This window comes from Glycine max, chromosome 14, assembly GCF_000004515.6.
Source record: "Glycine max cultivar Williams 82 chromosome 14, Glycine_max_v4.0, whole genome shotgun sequence".
NCBI classification, from domain to species: Eukaryota; Viridiplantae; Streptophyta; class Magnoliopsida; order Fabales; family Fabaceae; genus Glycine; species Glycine max.
In genome coordinates this window covers 31935546-31961190 of record NC_038250.2, presented here as the reverse complement: position 1 = coordinate 31961190, position 25645 = coordinate 31935546, and the positions used below count along the sequence as shown (strand labels likewise).

The 25645-nt window shown below is 39.5% G+C and overlaps 1 protein-coding gene across 1 annotated transcript; it reads left to right on the top strand.

Annotated features, from left to right (window-relative positions):
- Nucleotides 1-14235: 14235 nt before the first annotated feature.
- On the top strand, nt 14236-14745 carry LOC102664196 (uncharacterized). The gene has a single exon (XM_006596725.1). It carries the CDS (start codon nt 14236-14238, stop codon nt 14743-14745), a length of 510 nt encoding a protein of 169 aa, XP_006596788.1.
- The last annotated feature ends 10900 nt before the right edge of the window (nt 14746-25645 follow it).

Below are 25645 nucleotides of genomic sequence, written 5' to 3'. Positions count from 1 at the left end.
ACAGTTACAACGCTAAATAAATGGATAAATTTGACATCTTTGTCCCTCATCCTTTCATAATTACATCTCTGCTTCCACTGGAATATGGGTGCGAGCCATTGTTTTGTTTGCTCAAAACGACCTACGTTCCTGAGTGTTGACTTCCAAGACCGTTCAATCAAAGATTACTCGTCTTGCACGTTGGTGGGGGTGCCGTAAAACAACGAGTAAAGTTCAAAACAAATAAGTTTCAAAATAAAAAAAAAGGGTTCAAAAAGAAAAAGAAAAAAAGCATTTGATTGACTGTGTTTCCAAAACGTTCATGTGACCTCATTTTATCATTCCGGAAAGTTTGTCTTTTTAGAGAGAAGTGAGTTATCAAGAATAGGATGTGGGACAAATGGCCTCAGTTATCTTAAGAAGGGGGGGTTGAATTAAGATACAAAGACTATTCCCCAATTAAACTTTCACTCTCTCTTTTTGGATTAACAATGCACCCTTAACATGAATTACTCAAAAGACAATTCAAAATAAACTTCTTTAAAGCAAAAGATAAATAGCAATAAATAAAAAGGGAAGAGAGGAATGCAAACTTGATTTATATTGGTTCGGCCACTTCCCTTGCCTACATCTAGTCCTCAAGCAACCCACTTGAGATTTTCCACTCTCTTTGTAAAACTCCTTCTACAAAGTCTGAACCACACAGGGACAACCCTTCCCTTGTGTTCAAGAATCCTCTACAACAAGAGACCCACGGTCTCTTAATCCCTTTTCAGAAATAAGAAGAAGAGAAGAAGAAATCTCTCTTTAAAGAGATAGATTGTACAATGAAGATCAATCAAAATTCGTTATTGAATATGCAAGTGGTTGACCAAGGAATCGTTTTTAGAGGATAAGACATTTCAGTTCAGAAAAACTCTTAATCTTTTGAAAGGATAAAACTTTTTGGGCAATGAAAACTCTCATCAAAACATCAAAACATCTTGCTTCTACATAGGAGTCATTTGACTTAATCCACCAACTGAAAAAAATCCTTCAACTATTTCTCGTCCTTGGAAAATTCTTTTTGCAAGAATCAACTGCTTCTTTTATTCTTCCTCACTACGAGGTTGTGAAAACAAGTCAACGATTGGTACCTCAAAGCCTTACACTGGGCAATGAGGGGCACCGTGCACGAGCCTCAAGTGAACATAGGGGCAGATCAAAAGTTCTCACCCGTCGATGTTTTTAAACAAAAAAAAGGGGGGGGGGGAGGGACAAACCCTGGAATTTCAACGGATTGATTAAACGTCAAACGACTCCATTGCCATCACTCAAAAATGGTCAAGTGACTAAATCAAACAGAACATACACTCTGAGGGAGTTCCCAGAGAGATTTGCAAAAGATAGAATGAGGTTGCATGGACTATCACCTCTTTCAAAAGGACAGTCAATCTGTGTTTTCCAAAAAAAAGAAAATCAAATCAAAATCAAAATCACAAAACAAGGAAAGAATGACATGAACATTGTACAACTTTCCATTACATTGCATTATTTCATATGAAGTCCGCATTTACCAAATTTCACAACAAAGGTTGCATGCATCTGCATCCCTAAAAATCATGTTAACTACATAGATTTCCTACATCTAAATGCCCAATCTTGTGAATTTGGGATGACCGGCCCTCTCGATGAGTCGATCTCTTGATTTCTCATAAGGGTGGACCCTTGGGTACTAGTACCTATCTTCTTCGGAGGGCTACATGTCCTCACCTTTAGAGGACTACACGTCCTTGCCCTCAGAGGACTACATGTCCTCGCCATCAGAGGGCTACACGCCCTCGCCTTCGTAGGGCTACACGCCCTCGCCTTCGTAGGGCTACACGCCCTCGCCCTCACCTTTAGAGGGCTGCACGCCTTCACCTTTAGAGGGCTCCATGCCGTCGCCTTGCCTTCAAAGGACTACACGTCCTCACCGTCAGAGAGGTACAAGTCCTCACCATGAGAGGGCTACACGCCTTCGCCTTCAGAGGACTACACGTCCTTACCTTCAGAGGGCTACACGTCCTCGCCTTCAGAGGACTACATGTCCTCGCCTTCGTAGGGCTACACGCCCTCACCTTTAGAGGACTACACGTCCTTGCCATCAGAGGGCTACACGTCCTTACCTTCAGATGGCTACACGTCCTCGCCTTTAGAGGACTGCACGTCCTCACCTTTAGAGGGCTACATGCCCTCACCTTCAGAGGACTACACGTCCTCACCTTTAGAGGGTTGCATGTCCTCGCCTTCAGAGGGCTGCACACCCTCTCCTTTAGAGGGTTGCACGCCCTCACTTTCAGAGGACTACGCGTCCTCACCTTCAGAGGGCTACATGCCCTCGCCTTCAGAGGGCTACACGTTCTCACCGTCAGAGGGCTACACGCCCTTGCCTTTGTAGGGCTATACGCCCTCACCTTCAGAGGACTACACGTCCTCATCGTCAGAGGACGAAACATCCTCTTCTTCAGAGGACCAAACATCGTCATCTTTAGAGGACTACACGTCCTCACCGTTAGAGGGCTACACGCCCTCGCCTCCGAGGGCTACATGTCCTCACCTTCAGAGGACTACATGTCCTCGCCTTCAAAGGACAACACGTCGTCGCATTTGCCTTCGTAGGGCTAGACGCCCTCACCTTTAGAGGACTACACGTCTTCGCCTTTAGAGGACTACACATCCTCACCTTCAGAGGGCTACGTGTCGTCATCTTCAAAGGACTACACGTCTTCACCTTCGGAGGAGTATACATCCTTACCTTCAGTGGACTGCACGCCTTCACCTTCAAAGGGCGACACGTCCTCAACTTTAGAGGGCTACGCGTCCTTACTTTCAGTGGGCTCCATATCCACGCCTTAAAGTAATTTAAGGTCCTCTACCCTTAATGCTTAACCGAAACTTGTGCTCCCGGTTAAGGGGCCAGTAGTTTCCCTTTATCAGTTCTTTTTCCTGGGCCACCCCTTGATATTGGAGGAGGGCCAACTATGCAAGTACAACCAAAGGAGGAGGCTATCGCGCAACTACTGTGCATATCGGGGCAAGATTTCACCCGTGCCACTGCAAAGAGACGAGTGCGGATCATGCACACCAACATGATCACTCTTACACAAATATGGATGACGTTGCTACTTAGCAACATTTCGTCTAGTGACCGCAATACCGATCTCCCCTTGCGGAAGTATCAGTTAGTCTGTGTCGTTCCGACATAGGTAAGTATGCATGTGGCTAAACTGATTTCTAATGCCATCTACTATTTGCAGGGGTCGCGCCCATAAGACACCCAGTGGACCCAGAGAAGTCCAACAGGGCCCTGGGGTTTTCAGCTCTGGTTACGGGCCTCTGTCAGTCCTATAGGGTGCCCATCCCCATAGCAAGGTCATGTCATTGTGACATAGGTAAGTATGCACGTGGCTTAACTGATTTCTGATGCCATCCACTATTTCCAGGGGTCGCGTCCACAAGACACCCAGTGGACCCAAAGAAGTCCAACAGGGTCTTGGGGCTTCCGGCTCTGATTACGGGCCTCTGTCAGTTCTACGGAGTGCCCGTCACCCCCAACAAGGTCATCAGGCCCCTATTAACAGGGGTTTCATCGAGAAGTACTGCGCCCCCAGGTAGGCACAGGGCAAGGCATCACGACGGCGGGCAACAGACGCACCGCCACTACCTCTAGAGTTCACCTCAGCTCATCCACAAAAAGGTTAGAGTATTGCCTACGACACATGGCCGACCAATAGGCGACCAAGTCCAAAGCCAAAGGTAAGCAAAGTACTAGGTCCGTGACCGACAAGTCATCAGGCGTCCAACTCAAGATGTTAAAGAAACGCTACTAGGAGGCAACCTAGCACCTTTTAAATCTTTGCTTGTTATTTGATCACTTTTTGTAGTAGGACACGCCTAGTTGCTCATGATCCTAGGAATTTAAATAAAACAAGCACAAGCTCGGATGGTAGTGATACCTCACAAAATATATATATGTATGTTTAGGTAGCAAGATACCTTGGATATGCATGTATATAGCAAAAATATCTCACAAAATATATATATATATATATATATATATATATATGTATGTTTAGGTAGCAAGATACCTTGGATATGCATCTATATAGCAAAAATACCACACAAAATATACATATGTTTAGGTTGCAAAATACCTCATGAGAAAAACAAACAAAAACAAACAAGGAAAAGAAATAAACACATGATAAAAAGGAAAAGAGAAAAAAGAAAAATAAGTTGTCTAGCTGAAAAACCAACATGCTTTTGAAAAGAGATGACTTCCAGCTTTTCTTTGAAAAAATATTCACTAATCATAACCAGCTTTTGAAAAAAAATGTGTATACACCCGAAGGGTGAATGCTGTGAAAATTTTCCTGAACACCCAAAAATAGACTCGGATGAATGCACAAATTGATAAAAGAACATATTTTGGAAACACTGGGTTGACTTAAATAGAGGAAATGAATCCTGAGCCATCACATGACCATAAAAGTTTGACACTTGAGTGTCCGCATAGGTGCATGCATGACTAGTTTTGCATAAAATTTCCAAATCATCATTGTTGCATTGTGTCATGGAAATAATGTGGGACATTCCCTTTTATCCCTTAACCAGACCACCACCCTGACATATATCATGTCCATCCATTCTACAAGCCTTGAGCCAAAGTCCCAACTCACCATAAACCTTGCCCTCAAAAGAAAACAGAAAAAGAAAAAAGAAAAGAAGAGAAAAGGAGAAAAGGAGAAAATTCCCGATCAAAAGAATTAGAAGAAAGCAAAAAGAGAAAATTCCCAATCAAGGAAAATGAGGGAAAGCAAAAAAAGAAAGAGAATTCCCGATCAAACATCGGAAGAAAAAGAAATGTGCAAAAAAGTCTTTGGACCAGACAATATCTTAACAATACAGATTTGTCACCAAGTAAACAAGAAAAGAAAGGAAACGACGACCTAAAGTGGTCCACTCCCTTTGATTGCCAACCAAAATCCTGTGTGTCAGCGACTTTTTCGCCCCGCACTAAACAAAAACAGAAAAGGAAAAGGCCAAAAACATTCAAAGCCAAAATTCCCACAAAAAAAAACACACCATTCCCAAGAAAAAGTCCTATTGATCCATGATCATGCATGTAATCTTTGATGTGATAGGAAATAATTTGCAAAATCAAGTCATGGCATATCTATGGTTCGAAATTAGGATGAAACACTTACCCGTGTGAGATTGATACACTTTTAGTGATTTTCTTCTATTTTTGTTGAACCCAATGTTTCCTCTAAATGCTCATTTAGAAGCGAAATGCTAACATCCAAAATCTCATTTATGGTTATGAGAAGATTTTATCAGTATACTCTCCTTCCCTAGTAGACACATTGTTTTTCATCCAAAAAATATGTTGCTCTGATCAGTTGGAAGTTTTGTCTCTTTACTAAAGTATGTTTGCATTTTGTAAAGAAAACACTGAGACTATTTTTAGTCTCACAAGTTATCCAAAACTACGTAGGTCTGAGTTCCTCATTGAGGATACGTAGGAGCAAGAGCCTCACTTTTGTCGGCCGCCCCACAATCTCTGTCATACTGACCTTGGAATCATGCGACAAGCAGAAATACCCTAGCGGTTATCCATATAAAATTTTTGCTATCTGTAAGACTCAAAGCATGATAGCACGCAGAGACTAACGTCATCTTCTGCACTTTTTGTCATCCAGAGGTGGCGGGCCTGATGACATGCGGGAACCATTTGGTCCTGCACTTTCTTTTGCTATCTATAAGACTCAAAGCATGATAGCACGCAAAGACTAACGTCGTCTTCTGTGCCTTTTGTCATCCAGAGGCGGCGGGCCCGATGACATGCGGGAACCATTTAGTCCCGCACTTTTAAAAATACTTTTGCTATCTATAAGACTCAAAGCATGATAGCACACAGAGACTAACATCGTCTTCTGCGCCTTTTGTCATCCAGAGGTGGCGGGCCCGATGACATGCGGTTATCCGCATGCTCGATGAGTGATAAACGCGTAGAGACAGATTCTGCGCCCTTTATCATTCAGGAGCAGCGAGTCGAGTGGTAAACACGCATAGACGCATTCTGCGCCCTTTGCCATTCAGATTTCGCAAATTGGATGATAAATGCGCATAGACGAATTTTGTGCCCTTTATCATTCAAGAGCAACAAGCTAAGTGGATAAACGCGCATAGACGAATTCTACGCCCTTTATCATTCAGGAGCAACAAGTTGGGCGGTAAACGCGCAGAGACAGATTCTGCGCCCTTTATCATTTAGGAACGACAAGTTGGGTGGTAAACGTGCATAGACGAATTCTGCGCCCTTTATCATTCAGGAACAACAAGTTGGGTGGTAAACGCGCAGAGACAGATTCTGCGCCCTTTATCATTCAGGAACAACAAGTTGGGTGGTAAACACGTAGAGACAGATTCTGCGCCCTATATGATTCAGGAGCAGCAAGTCGAGTGGTAAACGCGCATAGACGAATTCTGCGCCCTTTGCCATTCAGATTTCGCAAATTGGGTGATTAACGTGCATAGACGAATTCTGCGCCCTTTATCATTCAGGAACAACAAGTTGGGTGGTAAATGCGCAGAGACAGATTCTGCGCCCTTTATCATTCAGGAACAGTAAGTTGGGTGGTAAACGCGTAGAGACAGATTTTGCGCCCTTTGCCATTCAGATTTTGCAAATTGGGTGATAAACGCGCATAGACGAATTTTGCGCCCTTTATCATTCAGGAACAACAAGTTGGGTGGTAAACGCGCAGAGACAAATTCTGTGCCCTTTGTCATTCAGATTTCGCAAGTCGAGTGATAAACACGCAAAGACAGATTCTGCGCCCGTTGTCATTCAGGGACAGTAAGTCGAGAGGTGGGCGGAGACAAATTATGGTCATTCCATGCACCTTTTCACCATCCAGAGCCGATCGTGTCCGGTGGCACGCAGAGACAAATTATGGTCATTCTGTGTCTCGCCGCCCAGGCTCGATCTTGTCCAACAAAACGCAGAGACAAATTATGGTCATTCTGCGTCTTGTATCAACCAAGAAGAACAAATTCGATAGTATCAGGATGATGTGTCGGTACTGATCATTTTCAAATTTTTGCAGGTTCCGCTGGCAGGGAGGTTCACTGGTCGAATGTTGTTTCGCTCGAACGAAATTAGTGTCTTATCTTTACTTCCCTTTTATCTCCAATAAAAGACAAGTAAAGAGGGGCAGCTGTCATACCCTAATTTAGTCTGGGGACCATCCGTTGTTGGGATGTGACCCTCGTTTGACCACTTGGAGGTATTTGGCACCCATTGTTTGGCAATTTGTGAAGTTACGAGACATGCCGGAAGCCAAAAGAAAAACGTTGTAGCACAATCCGTGAAGTTCCGTGGCATGTCGGAAATTAAAAGGAAGTGTTAGTGCACAATCCGTAACGTTCCGGAAGGCGAAAAAGGGATGATTACGTAATCCGTAAGGTTCCGCAACATTACGGAAAGAAAACACGTATCGTTACGAAATTCGTAAGTTTCCGTAACTTTACAGAAAAAGAATCACCAAAAAAGGGTAGAGGGGGTGTATTTAGTAAAAATGGGGGTTCAAATAGCAACCAGGCCTACTTGGGCCTTCCAGGATGTTCCTCCAGAAGGCGGTTGCTTCTGGAGGAAGCAACCTAGCTCGCCTGGGCGAGCTGGGTGGCAAGCATCTCCTTCCTTTTCCTATAAATAGGGGAAGGAGGGAAGAACAAAAATGTTTAACCCTCCTGGTATCTGAGACTCACTTAAAATTAGTGAGAAAAATTGTTTCCGTGAAGAAAATCCAAGCCGAGGCGCTTCTGTAACATTTCCGTGGGTGATTTCGCGAAGATTTTCAACCGTTCTTCGTCGTTCGTCGTTCGTTCTTCGTCGTTCTTCGGTCTTCAACCGGTAAGTTCCCGAAATCGAACTTTTCAATTCATTCTATGTACCCTTGGTGGTCCCCATTTGTTTCGCGTACTTTTATTCTCGTTTCATTTACATTCCGTACCCCCTTTTGACGTGATTTAGTCATTTACTTAAGTCATTTTCTCGCCTAATAAAAAAATAAAATAAATTTCCACCGATCATTTGAATTGTAATATCCGTTTATTTCTGTTAGTGGAGAAAACTTAGTGGTGAGGCTAAAAAACAAATTCAATTTCAAATTCTAGTGAAATTTGAATAGACCCTCCAATTTTGTGTGACACTGAGGCTAAAAATTGAGGCCATGTGTGTGCATTTTTTCAAATTTAATCATTTGAGAATTACACTTTGAAGTTCGGACCTCATTTGAGACATAAAATTTCATGCTCCTTCTCTCCCTCTCCCTCCACTTATCTTCTCCTACCTTCAAGCTCATATCTGATGTAAGCTCCATTGGAGCTTGTAAGCCTAGGATCTTCTTCATCAATGGATTCCTTTGCTTCTTGGAAGATAAATGGCAGCGGAATGGAGATGGAAGAGAGAGAGGAGACGCCACTTCAAGGAGAAGATGAGTCTAGAAGAAGCTCACCACCATAAGAGACCATGGATAAGAGCTTGGAGGAAGAAGGAGATGAATGAAGGGAGAGGGAGGGAAGAGCACAAAATTTTGTGCTCTAAATGAGCTTTGGAATCTGAAGTTTAATATTCAAATGATCAAAGTTAAAAAAAATGCACACACATGACCTCTATTTATAGCCTAAGTGTTACACAAAATTGGAGGGAAATTTGAATTTCAATTCAAATTTCACTTGAATTTGAAATTGAATTTGTGGAGCCAAACTTTGGAGCCAAAATTTCACTAATTGTGATTAGTGAATTTTAGTTATGGTTCAGCCCACTAATCCTAGATCAATTCCAAGATTCTCCACTAAGTGTGCTTAGGTGTCATGAGGCCTGTAAAGAATGAAGGACATGCACAAAGTGTGACTATATGATATGGCAATGAGGTGTAGTAAGCAAATGCTCACCTCCCCCTCTAAAATTTAATTGGATTGGGCTTCTACCAATTCAATTAAATTTATTTCCCAACACACATCAAATATTCACTTAGTGCATGTGAAATTACAAAACTACCCCTAATACAAAAAATAGTCTAGGTGCCCTAAAATACAAGGGCTGAAAAATCTTATATTTCTAGGGTACGCTACCTACATTATGGAGCCTTAAATACAAGGCCCAAAAATAATGAAACCTTAATCTAATATTTACATAGATAAGTGGGCTCGTACTTAGCCCATGGGCCCGAAATCTACCCTAAGGCTCATAAGAACCCTAGGGCCTTCTCTTGCATCTCTGGCCCAATCTACTTGGAGTTTTCTATCCAATGCCCTTGCGGGGTAGAATTGCATCATTCCCTCCCCCTTGAAAAGGATTAGACCTTAAATTCCGAGGTTCTTGAAACTCTGGGATTTTTTCCTCAACACCTGTAAAATGAACAAAAACATATGTATTAGTGGTGTTTTGTATGATGAAGTAAGGTAAGGTCTGAAAACTCATATTCTGGGCATCTTCCCAGGAAGGAACATGGTTCCTCACCAACTCAATGTGTGGTGCTACAAGTATAGAAAAATATGGGGCAAACCTTTTGTAAAAGTTTGTTAAGTCATGGAAGCCCCAAATTTTTCTTACACTTGGTGGAGCGGGCCACTCAGGAATGACCTTTATTCTCTTAGGGTTCATGGGAACCCCTTGATCACAATTTAAAAAATTAAGAAAAGTAAAGCAATAGAACATACCTTTTTCTGTATTTTCATGTTGATTATTCCTACCAAAAAGTATGACAAACCTAAGGTGTCCCATATGAGTACCTAAGTTTGTATTGAAACTAAAAATAAGAACAAACCTACCTAATGAGTCCCTATGTACACAAATCATGAAGATGTTGGGTGCACGAGTGATTTTACAAAAGAGTGTTGAACCACACCTATTTTAGGGATTTGGTGCCTAATAATACCTATTTTGGGCACCAACAAAGCACAAGGATTTAAGCTCTTGCGAACCAAAGCTTCATCCAATAACTCCTTTACTTGAGGAATAAACTCAAGCCTAAGAGGTGTGGCAATGCTAACAAGTGTCTTTTTACAAAGGAGAAAATGTGGAGGTTGTTTAAGAGGGGAAATTTCTTTAATATTTGTCTTTATTTCAAAATGTCTTTCCTTCTTAGCTAACCTCTTGGAGGAGACACTTACCTCCTTACACTCCTACTTAACCATTAAAGGTTTTCCTTCTTCTTGGGGGTAGATTTCTTCACTAGATTCTTCCCCTTTTGCTTCTTCACTTTCACTAGAGGAAGGTGAAGTAGTAGCCTCATCTTGGCTACTATAAATGTCTTGGCTCCTCATAATCATGGTTTTCTTGGTGGAGCATTGAGAAGTAATGTGTCCTCTTCCAAGACATTTAAAGCACTTTATGGAGCTAGTCTTTTCTTGCATACTAACCTTAGGGGGTTGCTTTTCTATTGTCTTCCCCTTATCATCATTGGACTTAGAAGGTGCTGCCCCTAAGATGCCTAGACCTTGGTCTTTCTTTGGATAAGAATAATAGCCATAAGATTTTAAAGTAGGCTTTCTTTTAAGTTTTTGCTCTACCCTTATTTCCCAATCTAAGTAAGCCTCTACATTATCCTTCCCATGGAAGTATGGGAGTTTAATGTTAACCTATTGAGGCTTTCTTTCAGTTTCTCTCCTATAGGAGTGAGGTCTAAGATGTGACTTATTCCTTCCTTCATAATAGTCACGAAGTTCTTCACTTAGGCTCCTGCAAGAGTTATGACTACTATAGGAGGCATGTTTTTCTCTTTTCATTTCTTTCCTTATTTTTCTTCTTTCTTCCTCTCTTATTTTCTCTCTTTCATCTTGACTTATTTCTTCCACTCTTTTTTTTCCTTTTTCTTTTCTCTCTTGTTTTTCTTTCCACAACTTAAGGGATCTCAACTCATCTAATATCTTATACAAGGGGTCCTTAGGAGTAGAACCCTCACCATTAATACTAGATGAAGAATGAAGACTCATGTTGGTTCCCATGTTATGGTTCTTTCTTGTTGGGGGTTTGAAAACAAAAGGTAAAAGAAACTATGGTTGAAACTAGCCAAAATAAACACTAAAAGAGGTGTGAAAGATAAGGTAAAAACTAATTGGTAAAAGGCAAGCTATCTAGGCGGTTTGACAATGGAGGGTAAAGGAAATAAGCTATGAAAATAAGCAAGAAATTAAAGTGCAAGAAATGCAAACTAGGCGGATCCTAAGAGTGTTTGGATGACCTCATTTAAGGTTCCCAACAAAACACTCACTATCCTAAGGGGAAATTGCCTAAAATTATTACACACAAATGGAAGTAGGGTGACCTAGCGGAGGATCCCAACTTACTTCCAATGAAAGGCCTTTTTTTTACAAAATTTGAAAGCAAAGCAAATTGCCAATTACAAAATTACAAAGAAAAAAAGTCCTCAATTGTGGTGGCTATTCTCTCTTTAGTGTTTCACTCAATTTGGAGTGCTTTTTAGTCCAATAGCTCTTAAGGTGGTTGGCCCCTTGCTTCTTGACTCAAATTCTTCAAGATATGGCACCAATCCTCCTTTCCAATTCCCTATATGGCAACTCACAAGCAAGGAAACAAAGAGACAAGCAATAACCAAAGACGAAAAAAATGAAATGAAAGCTAAACCAATAGAGTTTTAACAAGACAAATTTTCAAGGATTATTCAACAATTAAAGAAATGAAAAGCACAAAAAAGAAAGCTAGGACTCAAAGAGAAACCTTGAATGACTCTAGAGTAGAGTAGAAAAACTAAAAAAAAAAAGAAAAAAGACTCAAGAAACCTCTAGTTTTGGCACTTGTTTTCACAATAATTTTCAATTGAAATTTCAGAACTAGGATTGGTATAAAATAGGCACCAATTATAGAGCAAATTTTGAGCCAAAACAACAAGCATACTTTCCTTTCACTTTTTTTTTCCTGGACACTGATTATTCTGCCAACTTGTGCGATTTTTCTTACATTTTCCTTTAATCCAAATCGCTTGGTTATTTTTTTTATAATTTTGGTCCAGATGTCTAGAAAATTCAGTAAAACTTTCTGCTCAAAAAAAGTAGTGACTAATTCCCAGTAATTTATACAAGTTCGTGTGTTCAAGCTTCCAGCACCAGCGATTTCAACCTAGAAATCAAGAGTAGTGTTTGTGTTGCTTAAGGCTTGGATAGTTACAATTTGTGTTTGCTTATGCTCAATTATCTTGAATAACACAATTCAAGAGATCTTAAGACTTATTTTGATTCACAAATCCAGCCACAACTCAGCACCACAACTCAACTTCATCATAGGCATCATGTAGGAAACTTAGAGAACAAAAAAAAAGTTCAAGAACAAGACTACTTCTAGGAATTGATTTAGAACATGTTATGAACTTAATAACATGCATGAATTAGACTCAAAATTCAAAATATAGGCTAATAATGACAAGAATACATGAACAAATTTATCTAGAATTCAATCAACAAAATAAAAATTCAACACAAACTTAGAACATAATGTGACAATTACTATGACTAAACATGACTCTAAGACAACATGGATTAAGTGATTTACACTTAGATTTTTGTGTTTTTTTTTTCTAATCAATATTTTGGAAGAAAATTTAGATCTAAAGGTTCAGCAAAAGAATATTATGAATGAAAAATGATAGAACCTAAAATCAACACAAAAAACATGATTCAAGAGTAGATCTACAAAATTTGAACCATAGAAATGCAAGAACAAGTGTAGATCTAAGATTTAATCGATTTATTTTTTTGAATCTACTCTAAACAGAACCAAACCACAAGACAATAGAGGATATACAAGGAGAATAATATGAAGAACAAGTAATTAAATAGAATTCACTGAACAAAAAGATAGAGGAAGCAAAAGAACATCACCTAGATGAAGATGCTCTTGATACCACATGATGTAAGCTCCATTGGAGCTTGTAGGCCTAGTATCTTCTTCATCAATGGATTCCTTTGCTTCTTGGAAGATGAATGGCAGCGGAATGGAGAAGGAAGAGAGAGAGGAGACGCAACTTCAAGGAGAAGATGAGTCTAGAAGAAGCTCACCACCATAGGAGGCCATGGATAAGAGCTTGGAGGAAGAAGGAGATGAATGAAGGGAGAGGGAGGGAAGAGCACGAAATTTTGTGCTCTAAATGAGATTTGACATCTGATGTTTAATATTCACATGATCAAAGTTAAAAAGAATGCACACACATGACCTCTATTTATAGCCAAGTGTCACACAAAATTAGAGGGAAATTTGAATTTCAATTCAAATTTCACTTGAATTTGAAATTGAATTTGTGGAGCCAAAATTTCACTAATTATGATTAGTGAATTTTAGTTATGGTTCAGCCCACTAATCCAAGATCAATTCCAAGATTCTCCACTAAGTGTGCTTAGGTGTCATGAGGCATGTAAAGCATGAAGGACATGCACAAAGTGTGACTATATGATGTGGCAATGGGGTGTAGTAAGCAAATGCTTACCTCCCCCTCTAAAATTTAATTGGATTGGGCTTCTACCAATTCAATTAAATTTATTTCCCAACACACATCAAATATTCACTTAGTGCATGTGAAATTACAAAACTACCCCTAATACAAAAACTAGTCTAGGTGCCCTAAAATACAAGGGCTGAAAAATCCTATATTTATAGGGTACCCTACCTACATTATGGAGCCCTACATACAAGGCCCAAAAATAATGAAACCTTAATCTAATATTTACAAAGATAAGTGGGCTCATACTTAGCCCATGGGCCCGAAATCTACCCTAAGGCTCATAAGAACCCTAGGGCCTTCTCTTGCATCTCTGGCCCAATCTACTTAGAGTTTTCTATCCAATGCCCTTGTGGGGTAGGAATGCATCAATATCCATGGCTTCCTATGGTGGTGAGCTTCTTCTTGACTCATCTTTCTTCCTTCTCCATTTCGTTGCCATTAAACTTTAAGGAGCAAAGGACTCCATTGATGAAGTAGATCCAAGGCCTACAAGCTCCACATGTTGCTACATCAGGGAGATTTAGAAAATATTCTGAGTGATGACATGCCCTGAGGAGCAAAAGGTTTCTTTTGACTCCTACACTCTGGTAGAAGAAGTTGAGTATTGGTGGAGAACACTCGCCAATGTTGGGAGGCTGAAGGTCAAGCTGTGACATAGGAAACCTTCAAGAGGGTATTTCTAGAGAAATACTTCCTTAAAGATGTTAGGAACATGAAGGAGATGGAATTCCTTGAGCTCAGGCAAGGGAACACGACTGTAGCTAAATACGCAACCAAGTTTGAAGAGCTAGTGAGATATTTTCCTCAATACCAAGGAAGGGATAATGAAAGCTCAAAATGTGTGAAGTTTCTAAATGGCTTGCGACCTGAGGTGAAGCAAGCTGTGAATTATCAAGGTGTTCATCAAATCCCACTATTGGTGAACATGTGTAGAATTTGGGATGAAGACTCTCGAGATAGTGCAACGTATTATCGGAGCACGAGTCCAATGAAGAACAAGAAGAATGGATCCCAAAATTGGGGAAGACAATACCCGACCTCTCCTAAGCATTATGGTAATTTCCCCAACAATCAGAGGACTACTGCTATGGGGTTTTCTAGTGGTAGTGGTAGCAAACCCACTACTTTCTCAACTCAGATAGTTTGTTACAGGCATGATAAGCCACACCATATTTCTTCAAACTGTGCGGACAAAGACATGACTTGTTTCAACTGTAGATAGAAGGGCCATATTCAGAGGGATTAACCATATCCCAAGAAGGAACAAAATGGTGGAGGTATGAATGACCAAACTGGACATCCGAAAGCCACAGGAAGAGTCTTTACTCTTAATGGCATTGAAGCTTCGAAATCCAAAGATCTAATCCAAGGTAAATGTTTCATAAGTGGGATTCCCTTACTTGTGTTATTTGATTCCAGTGCAACCCATTCCTTTATATCTTGTTCATGTGTAGAGAAACTTAAGCTTTATGTGTGTTCTTTAAATAAAGATCTGGTAGTAGAGACCCCAATTATTGGCTCTGTGTTAACTTCTAATGTGTGTTTGAATTGTCCTGTTGAAATTTTTGGTAGACCATTCTTAATTGATTTGATTTGTTTGCCTTTGAGCCAAATTGATGTTATTCTGGGTATGGGCTGGTTATCTTCTAACCATGTCTTGTTAAACTGTTTTGATAAAATTATGATGTTTGATGATTTTGGAGTGAGTAAGGATGAAATGTTTATCTCTGCCAAATAAGTTTTGACATCTTTAAAAGAAGATTCTCAAGTGTACATGATCTTGTCTAACCTGGAAGTAGAGACTAAGGTTGCCATGTGTGACCTTCCTATTGTCAGAGAGTTTCCTGAAGTGTTTCCTGAGGATATATCCGGTTTACCACCTGAGAGAGAGATAGAGTTTTCCATTGACCTGGTACCCGGTGCTGGACCCATATCCATAGCCACTTATAGGATGTCTCCTATAGAGTTAGCCGAGCTCAAGAAACAATTAGAGGAGTTGTTGGATAAGCAGTTTATGAGACCTAGTGTGTCTCCATGGGTTAGTGAAGAAGAAAGATAGGACCATGAGGTTGTGTGTAAACTACCACCAGTTGAATAAGGTAACGATTAAGAATAAGTACCCTTTGCTTGGAATAGACGACCTTATGGACTAGCAAGTAGGGGCTTGTGTGTTTAGCAAGATATACCTTAGATCAGGTTACCATCAAATTTGAGTGAAGTCTGAGGATATTTCAAAGACTACTTTCAAGACCCTTTATGGTCACTATGAGTATCTAGTCATGCCCTTTGGATTGACTAATGCCCCTGGTGTGTTTATTGATTACATGAATTGGATTTTTCACCCCTATCTTGATAGTTTTGTGGTAGTATCCATAGATGATATTTTGGGAGAGTCCTAAGTCCATGTTTGAGATTAAGAGTTTTCTGGGATTGGTGGGATATTACCGGAGATTCATAGGAGGCTTCTCCAAGTTAGCCTTGCCTTTGACTAAGTGGACTCCTAATGGTCAAGCTTTTGTGTGGGATGCCCACTGTGAGCATAGTTTCCAAACCCTTAAGGAAAAGTTGACGATCGCTCCTATGTTAGTTTTGCCTAACCCAAGAGAACCCTTTGAGGTGTATTGTGATGCATCAAAGATGGGTTTAGGAGGAGTGTTGATGCATAATGGTCAGGGAGTTGGGAGTGTTTTTTGCCATTGATAGAGTTCACCAATAACAATAGTTTTCATTCTATCGTTGGCATGGCTCCTTATGAAGCTTTGTATGCTAGAAGGTGTAGGACACCCCTGTGCTGGCTAGAACCCGAAGAAAACCTCACCTTAGGACCTGAAGTGGTACAACAAACCACTAAGAAGGTCAAGTTGATCCAAGAGATGATGAGGATTGCTCAGAGTAGGCAAAAGAGTTATCAGGACAAGAGGAGGAAAGACCTAGAATTCAAGGTTGGTGATCATGTATTCTTGAGAGTCACCCCTTGGACTGGGGTTGGTTGAGCTTTGAAATCTCAAAAACTCACACGTCGTTTTATCGGTCCTTTCCAAATTCTCAAAAGAACTGGTCTTGTGGCATATGAAATTGCATTACCCATGTCTCTTTCTAGCCTCCACAATGTCTTTCATGTTTCTCAACTCCGTAAATATATTCATGGTCCTTCCCACATGATTGATTTAGATGTTTTTCAAGTAAAGGAGAATTTGACATATGAAACATTGCCTTTGAGGATCGAGGATAGGTGAACAAAGCACTTAAGAGGGAAAGAGATTTCATTGGTCAAGGTAATATGGGGAGCTGCATCAGGAGAAGACACAACGTGGGAATTAGAGAGTCAGATGTGAGAAGCCTATCCAGCCTTGTTACAGACAGGTAAATTTCAGGGACGAAATTTCTAAAAAGGGTGGGAAAGTTGTAACGCCCTGAAATTTCGATAATTGAAAATAGATGTTTAATGTTTTCTTGTGTTATTCGATTACTTTATTAATTTGGATGAGTTAAGGTATTGTGTGAATTAGCCATGTGCGATTTGCTCGATGTGGATGTTCAGTTATGGTGACTTTTATTGATTTAGCTTGAAAGTATGTGATGCAATCCTACCCCCCAAGGGTATTGGATAGAAAACTTCAAGAAGATGTGCCAGAGATGCAAAAGAAGGCCTTAAGGTTCTCATGAGCCTTGGGGTAGATTTTGGGCCCATGGGCTAAGTATGAGCCCACTTATCTTTGTACATATTAGATCAGGATTTCATTATTTTTGGGCCTTGTATTTAGGGCTCCATAGTGTAGGGAGGGTAGCCTGGTAATGTAGGATTGTTTAGCCCTTGTATTTTAGGGCAGCTAGACTAGTTTTTGTATTAGGGGTAGTTTTGTAATTTCACATGCATTAAGTACATTATTTGATGTGTGTGTTGGGAGAGAAATTTAATTGAATTGGGAGAATCCCAATCCAATTAAATTTTGGTCTAGCCTAAGGGGGAGGTGAGCATTTGCTTGCTACACCCCATTGCCACATCATATAGTCACGCTTTGTGCATGTCCTTCATGCTTTACATGCCTCATGACATCTAAGCATACTTAGTGGAGAATCTTGGACTTGATCTTGGATTAGTGGGCTGAGCCATAGCTGAAATTCACTAATCATAATTAGTGAAATTTTTGCTCCAAATTTGGCTCCACAAATTCAAATTCAAATTCAAGTGAAATTTAAATTTCCCTCCAATTTTGTGTGACACTTAAGTTGTAAATCGAAGCCTTGTGTGTGCATTTTTTCAACTTTGATCATTTAAGAATTACACTTCAAAGTTCAGACCTCATCTAAGGCATAATATTTCATGCTCTTTCTCTCCTTCTCCCTCCACTCATTTTCTCCTACCTTCAAGCTCTTATCCATGGCTTCCTATGATGGTGAGCTTGTTCTTGACTCATCTTCTCCTTGAAGTGGTGTCTCCAATCATCTTTCTTTCTTCTCCATTCCACTTCCATTTATCTTTAAGAAGCAAATGACTCCATTGATGAAGAAGATCCATGGCTTACAAACTCCACAAGGAGCTACATCATTATGAGATTTCAGGTTTTACTAAACCTATTTCACCAAAACTGCAATTATGGATTCGTTAACCGTTGGATCGCCTTCCAATTTGAACTGTAGGCTTGCGACCCAATTTTGCACATACTGACCATTGGTATTTGCAATATAATATCTTTAGTATGAGATATGATATTTTCACCGAAGCAGTAAAATTTGTTGGAGCAGAATTCGCCCAGGCGAATTTGAGCTGGATCAGCTTGCCCAAGTGAGCCAAATTTCACTTGGGTGTGTCTTACAGGCTACAAATACGTCCACTAGTGGAAAATAACCATTTTCGCCTCCATCTCTTACCCTAAACCCTCCCCCAACACCCCCAACCTCCTCCTCCACCACCACTGACCACCGGTGACCGCCACGAGCCGCCTTTGCTTGCCGTCGGACCACCGCACGGAGAAGAACAATTTAATCATAATGGAATCCTTAGAACTCAACTTGAGGATTAGGTAGAGAATGAAGCCTCTAATCCTTCCTTCAAGGTTTCTTCGAGAGCTTTGTGTTTGTACGAACGAACATGAACCTAAGAGATCTTAGAACAACGCCGCAAAGAACTAATGGAGAGATATAGATAGGCGAGGGGAGTTTAATGTTTGTTTATAACTTTTTATACCATAGTTGGGATCAGGGAACCCAATTATGGGGATGTATGTTTGTCCCTGTGCATGCTGGTTTTCAAGAAAAACTGTATTTTTAACTAATGGGATGTGATATATTTGTTATTGATGTGCATGCTGGTCTTCAAGAAAAACTGTGTTTTTAACTAATGGGATGTGATATATTTGTTATTGATGTGCACGCTGGTTTTCAAGAAAAACAGTGTTTAACTAATTGGATGTGATATGTTTGTTATTAATGATTGAAATTGTCAATGATGTTGTTGTACTGATTGGAATTTTTGGGAAAAGTCTTAATTATAGAGGGGACTCTACCCAAAATTTTATATTTATTCTTCTATTTTCTTCTATATTAAATTTTAAGTGGGCATAAGAGTTTGTTTTGAATACCACAGTTCACCTCTTTAATTTAGAATTTTCCTTAAAAATATGAGTCTTGTGATATTATGGATTATTGTTGTATGAGGTTTATGTTGCCTGAAGTTATCTTTTTAAAAAAGATTGTAGGTTAATAAACAAAACAAAAATATAACCAACTCATAAACTTCTTCATTTCATCAAATATCGCTTGAGATCGTCTCAAGGTTCAACGCCTTAATGATTCTCTCTGCTTTTCATCAAACATCACTTGAGTTCGTTTCAAGGTCCAACACCTTAAACAACTTTTGTTCATAATTAAAATCAATCTTTCAAAAAACATAAAACCAATGTAACACATAAACTTTTAGACTTAAAGAACTACGTAGGTCTGAATTCTTCATCGCACCTGAGGATAGGTAGGAGCAAGGGCAACACCCTTGTCGACCCCAAAAAAATAATAAACATAAAAAGGGAAAATATATAATTTTGAAGTCATGTTTTGCACACTCGATTAAAGGTTGTCATCCCGTGTGATGGGCACGTGGGGTGCTAATACCTTCCCCGTGCGTAAACAACTCCCAAACCCTTATTTTCAAAATTCGCAGACCCTCTTTTTGGTTTTTTCAATGTTTTCCTCGAATAAACGTTGGTGGCGACTCCATGCATTTTCTTCATGAGGAGACACTCTTTTATGTTTTCGCCTCGCCCTCCCGCCGAAGGGTAGGTTGCGACACCAAGGACCAAGACTAAAGGAGAAATTCAAAATCAGAGTGAAAGTGGAAGTGAAAGTGATTGTGGGTGGGAGAGTAACCATTTCTTAAATAAGGAAAGAAGGTGGAAAGTTATTAAGGTGGGAAGTATTGCATTGGGATTTTTAGCTTTTCAGTTCATGAGCCATTCGCTCAGCGAAAAGGGATTCCACAGAGTGAAATGGCTCCAGTGTTGTCATCCTCTTTCTTTTGTGCCAAATTTTTACTCAGCTAAATTTATTCCGCTGAGTGAAATCTTGTTGCATAACATTTTTCCTGATTTCTTGCATAATCCACTCAGTGAAATCAATTTCGCTGAGTGAATTATGCCCTGTTTTGAACATCATTTTTACCAAATTTATGCTTCCAAATGGATGAGCAAAATAGAATTTAGCTTAGCTAAAAATTTTCCCTCCTAAGGAAAAATTTAAAAACTTGTGAATTGGCTGAGTGAAATATGATTCCACATAGTGAAATGTTTGCAATAAGGACTCATCCATGTATCCCTTGCACTTCCACTTCTATTGTCCTCAAAATCCCAAATACATCACAACACATTATATACAAAACAACACAAAATTCTAAACATTCATAACACAAGTAACAAAGGATGAGAAGTGCTGGGTTGCCTCCTAGTTAGCACTTGTTGAACGTTACTTAGCTTGATGCCTGTTTATCATGGATCTATTAGATTAATCACAGTGGTGAGTCTTTCCGCTTCACCACCAAGATATGGTTTTAATCTTTGTACATTGATAATCCAAGATCTTTTTGTAATGGGATCTTCCAAATCCATTGCACCATATGTCTTGACATCCTTAACCAAGAAAGGACCTGACCATTTATATTTGAGTTTTCCAGGGAAAAGCCTAAACCTGGAATTGAACAATAATACAGATTGGTCAAGCCTAATCTCCTTAGGCTGAATCTTCTTATCATGAGAGGCTTTTATTCATTCCTTGTACAATCTTGAATACTCACTAACATTATTTTCATTTCTTCCAGTTTAAGGAGTTGTAATTTTCGTTTCTCTCTAAAAGCTTTTGGGTCAAAATTTAGAGACTTCAAGGCCTAATATGCTTAATGTTCTAACTCCACTAGAAGATGACACCCCTTGCCATATATCATCTGGAATGGGGAAAGATCAGTAAGGGACTTATAGGTTGTTTTGTATGCCCATAGAACATTACTTGATTTAGCAAACCAATCTTTTCTAGAACTGGACACAATTTTTTCCAAAATTCTCTTTATCTCCTTGTTTAAGACTTCAATCTGACCATTTGTTTGTGGGTGGTAAGGCGATGCAACCTTGTGGCTGACATTATAGTGCTCCAATGCCTTATGGGGCTGCATATTGCAAAAATGGGAACCCTCATCACTGATGGGAACTCTAGGAGTTCCAAACTTGCAAAAAGTATTTTTCTTCAAAAATTGAATTATTGTCTTTGGATCAGCTTTTTGTGTGGCAATGGCTTCCATCCATTTTGATACACAGTCCACTGCTGAAAGAATATATTCATTGGAATGTGAGGATGGTAGTGGTCCTACAAAGTCTATCCCCCAATACTAAAAAACTTCAACTTCAAGAATGTTGTTAAGGGGCATTTCATTGCTTCTTGAAATTCCTCTTGTTCTTGGGAATTTGTCACATTGTTTCACACAAAAATGTGCATCTTTAAACAGTGTGGGTCAGAAAAACCCTACTTGAAGAACCTTGGCAGCAGTTCTTTCTCCATTAAAATAGCCCTCATAAGGAGAATTGTGACAATACCAAAGAATGCTCTTGGCTTCTGCTTCAGTGACACACCTTCTTATTAAGTTATCTACTACAATCATGAACAAGTAAGGATCATCCCACACATAATGATTTGCATCCTTAAAGAATTTCTTCTTCTGGTGCCACTTCAATCCATTAGGAATTACTCATGTGGCCTTGAAATTTGCCATATCAGCAAACCAAAGTCTTTCTTGCACTACTAGAAGCTTTTCATTAGGGAATTCTTCTTGTATCTCAACTTCTTTAATGGTCACCTCACTATTGTTCAATCTGAAGAGATGATCAGCCACAACATTTTCACTGCCCTTCTTATCTTTGATTTTCAAATCAAACTCCTACAATAGTAAATACTATCACTTTTGAGCCAATCAGATAAGATCTAAACTTTTCCAAGGCATACACTATGGCTAGCAACTCTTTCTCAATTGTTGCATAATTCACTTGGTGTTCATTGAGCACCTTCTAGCATAATGTATGGGATGAAAAATTTATTCTTTCTTTGGCCTAGTACAACTCCCATTGTGTAATCACTTGCATCGCACATAAGCTCAAACTGTAATGACCAATCAGGTGTAGTATGAAGCGTCTGTAAAAACCAGCATGACCAAGAAAATTCTGATTCCTTTGACATTCACTGGTGGAGGCAACCTTTCAATAACATCCACTTTAGCTTCATCCACTTTAATGCCCTTTGATGATATTATGTGGCCAAGAACAATTCCTTCAGTCACAATAAAATGGTATTAATCCCAATTTAGAATGAGATTTGTCTCAACACACCTTTTTAGCATAATTTCAAGGTCAGACAAGCACACATCAAATGAGCTTCCAAAAATGGAGAAATCATTCATAAAGACCTCGATGCATTTTTCCACTGAACCCTATAAAATAGCTAACATACACCTTTCAAAGGTGGCTAGTGCATTGCACAATCCAAAAGGCATCCTTTTATATGCAAGAACACCAAAAAGCCTAGTGAAAGGTGTCTAGGATTCACTGCAATCTGATTGTAGCCGAAATAATCATCTAAGAAGCAATAATAAGCTTGTTTGGCTAGCCACTCTAGCATATGATCCATAAAAGGAAGGGGAAAATGATCCTTCCTTGTTGCCTTGTTAAGCTTTCTATAGTTTATGCATGTTCTCCATCCGGTCATTGTTCTTGTGGGAATTGATTCATTTTTCTCATTCTGGAAAACTGTCATGCCACCTTTCTTTGGAACCGCTTACACTGGACTAACACCTCCTTCCTTACCACTTCCTTCATCACAAGATTCAATCTTCTTTATAGTTGAGCCATTGGTTTGAAGTCTTCCTCCACAAAAAATTTATGCACGCAATAAGAAGGACTTATCCTTTTAAGATCAGAGAAAGACCATCCAATTGCTCCCTGGTTAGCTTTCAAGACTTCAACCAATGTTTCCTATTTGGAAATGGATAAAGAACTACTTATGATGACTGGCTTGCCACCATTTTCTTCAATAAACATATATTTCAAATGTGGAGGTAACATCTTCAATTCAAGCTTGGGTTCCTCCACCTTGCTACCCTCCCTCAATTCTTCAAGAGTTTACTCTTCTTTAGGAATTTTCTTCAAAGTGTCAATACTTTTAAAGCAATCATCAATCTCCACTTCTTCCTCCTCATCAAGTGCTTCAAATGCATTAATCAAGGCTTTCTCATGAAGAGATGAATTTGACACTTGCTTTAGTTTATTTGCATACATATCATCAAGGACATCAATCCTAAAACAAGACTTTTCATCATTAGGATGCTTCATTGCTTTGAAAAGATTAAGGACAACTTCTTCATCTTGAACCCTTATCTTGAATTGTCCATCATCCATATCAATTAAGCCCCTAGCTGTTTTCATGAATGGCCTTCTAAGAATGAGAGGACTTCAACATCTTCATCCATGTCTAAGATAAAAAATTTCACTAGAAATATGAACTTATCAACCTTTACTAACACATCTGCAACAATTCCATGTGGAGGTTTTGTTAAACGATTAGCTAGTTGAAGTGCCATTCTTGTTGGCCTGATGTCCACATCCCATATTTTATTAAGCATGGAAATAGGTATAAGATTGATGCTTGCTCCTAGATCCGACAACACCTTCTCGATAAAAAGATGTCCAATTGTGCATGGAATAGTGAAGATCTCAGGATCTTTATGCTTTAAAGGTGGTGACTTCTGAATTGTAGCACCACAACCTACTTCTAGCTCAATAGTCTCCTTCCCTATGTACTTCTTCCTTTTATTGTGAGGAGCTTCTTCATGAAGTTTGCCTATGTTGGTATATGCTCAAGTGCCTTTGATAAAGGAATTTTTATTTGTAACTTGTTAAAGATCTCCATGAAGCGAGAAAATTGTCTTTCCTTGTTTGCACATGAGGATAAGGAAGACCTACATGAGGAATCGACTTGGAAGCCACCTGATTTTTAGGTTTCTAGTTGAAGCCTTAGTATTCTTTTGATTAGTCAATAGGGGTTGCATGAACTTCTACAAAGTTTCTTCCAGCTTCGAAATCCTTTCATCTACAAGAGGAAATTTTGCTTGCTGTTGATGTGGAGATTGTTTGTTGGAAGTGTAACGCCTTGAGATTTTGCTAACTGTAAATCGATGTTTAATTTATTTCCTATGTTATTTGATTATTTGATTGATTTTGGTTATTCGAGGTGTTGTGTGAACTAGCCATGTGTGATTTTCTTGATGTGTATGTTGAGTTATGTGGAGTTTTATTGACTTAGGTTGAAATTATGAGATTTTAAGTTTTACCTAAACCTATTCCAGTAAAACCGTGATGTTAGACTCATTAACCGTTGGATCACCTTCATATTTGGAATGTAGGTTCCTAACCCACTTCCCAAAGGTTTGACCATTGTGATTTGCAAAATAACACTTTTCACATCTTGCTATGCATAATTCCAACCTGGGGAGGAGTTGCACTCAACGTGAAATGTCGCGCTCAGCGCAAATCCCAACCCGAGAGGAATTGTGCTCAGTGCAAAAAGTCATGATTACTGCCAAAAGTGGATTCTCACTTAGTGAGATGAGCTCTCTAAGTGAGATGTACAGATTATAAATATGTTTTTTAGTGTGAAAAACATGATTTTCATGCCTCCCTCTCTCAAAACTTCGCCAAACCACCCTAGAAACTCCTCCTCCCCCACCCACGATCATTGGTGGCCACCACGAGCCACTTTTGGTTGCTGCCAGACCACCACATGGAGATGAACATTTTAATCGGAGCGGAGTCCTTGGAATCCACCTCAAGGATTTCGTGGAGAACAAGCTCTAAATCCTTTGTTTTGTAGTTTCTCTGGGGTAATCTTGACTTCTATGTCATTCTCTGAGTTAGTTTGAGCTTCTCTCAGCGTCTCTTGTGTTTTAGGTACCACAACAAAATGTTTTTACACTTCCTTTGAAAAACCCTTGAGAATGAGATCCAACACTCCTCTTTTCTGTATCGATTGTCTGTTATGCTGAGATTGGTGATCAGTTGAAGCAAAGGCATCAATTATCCTTGTGGCTTGTTCAACATCTACAAACATAATTGTTCCACTAGCGACTGCATCCAGAATCATCTTAGTTTTAGGCCTTAGACCATTGCAAAATATGCTTAGCTGGGTAACATCATCAAAACCATGATTGGGACATTTTCTCAACAATGATTTGAATCACTTCCAGACTTCACAAATGGGTTCATCTGGTTCTTACTTGAAAGTGGAAACATCTGACTTTGCACTGATATATCTAGAAGGAGGGAAAAATCTATTCAAGAACTTTTCTTCCACTACGCTCAAGCTTGTCAAACTTTGATTAGGATGAGATTGTAGCCATGCTTTGGCTTTTCTTGTTAAAGAGAATGGGAATAATCTAAGGTACACAACCTCCTCTTCACCTTCAGGAATGCCCATTTTGCCACACAGTTCATAGAAAGTAGATAGATAAGTATAAGGATCCTCATGATTCGCGCTTACAAACTGATGTGCACTAATCAAACTTAGGAAAGTAGGCTTTATCTCCATAGTTTTTGTGTTAG

Bases quoted from the DNA above. Each gene is read 5' to 3' on its own strand.
- LOC102664196 (XM_006596725.1), top strand. From the start codon at position 14,236: ATGAAGGAGATGGAATTCCTTGAGCTCAGGCAAGGGAACACGACTGTA.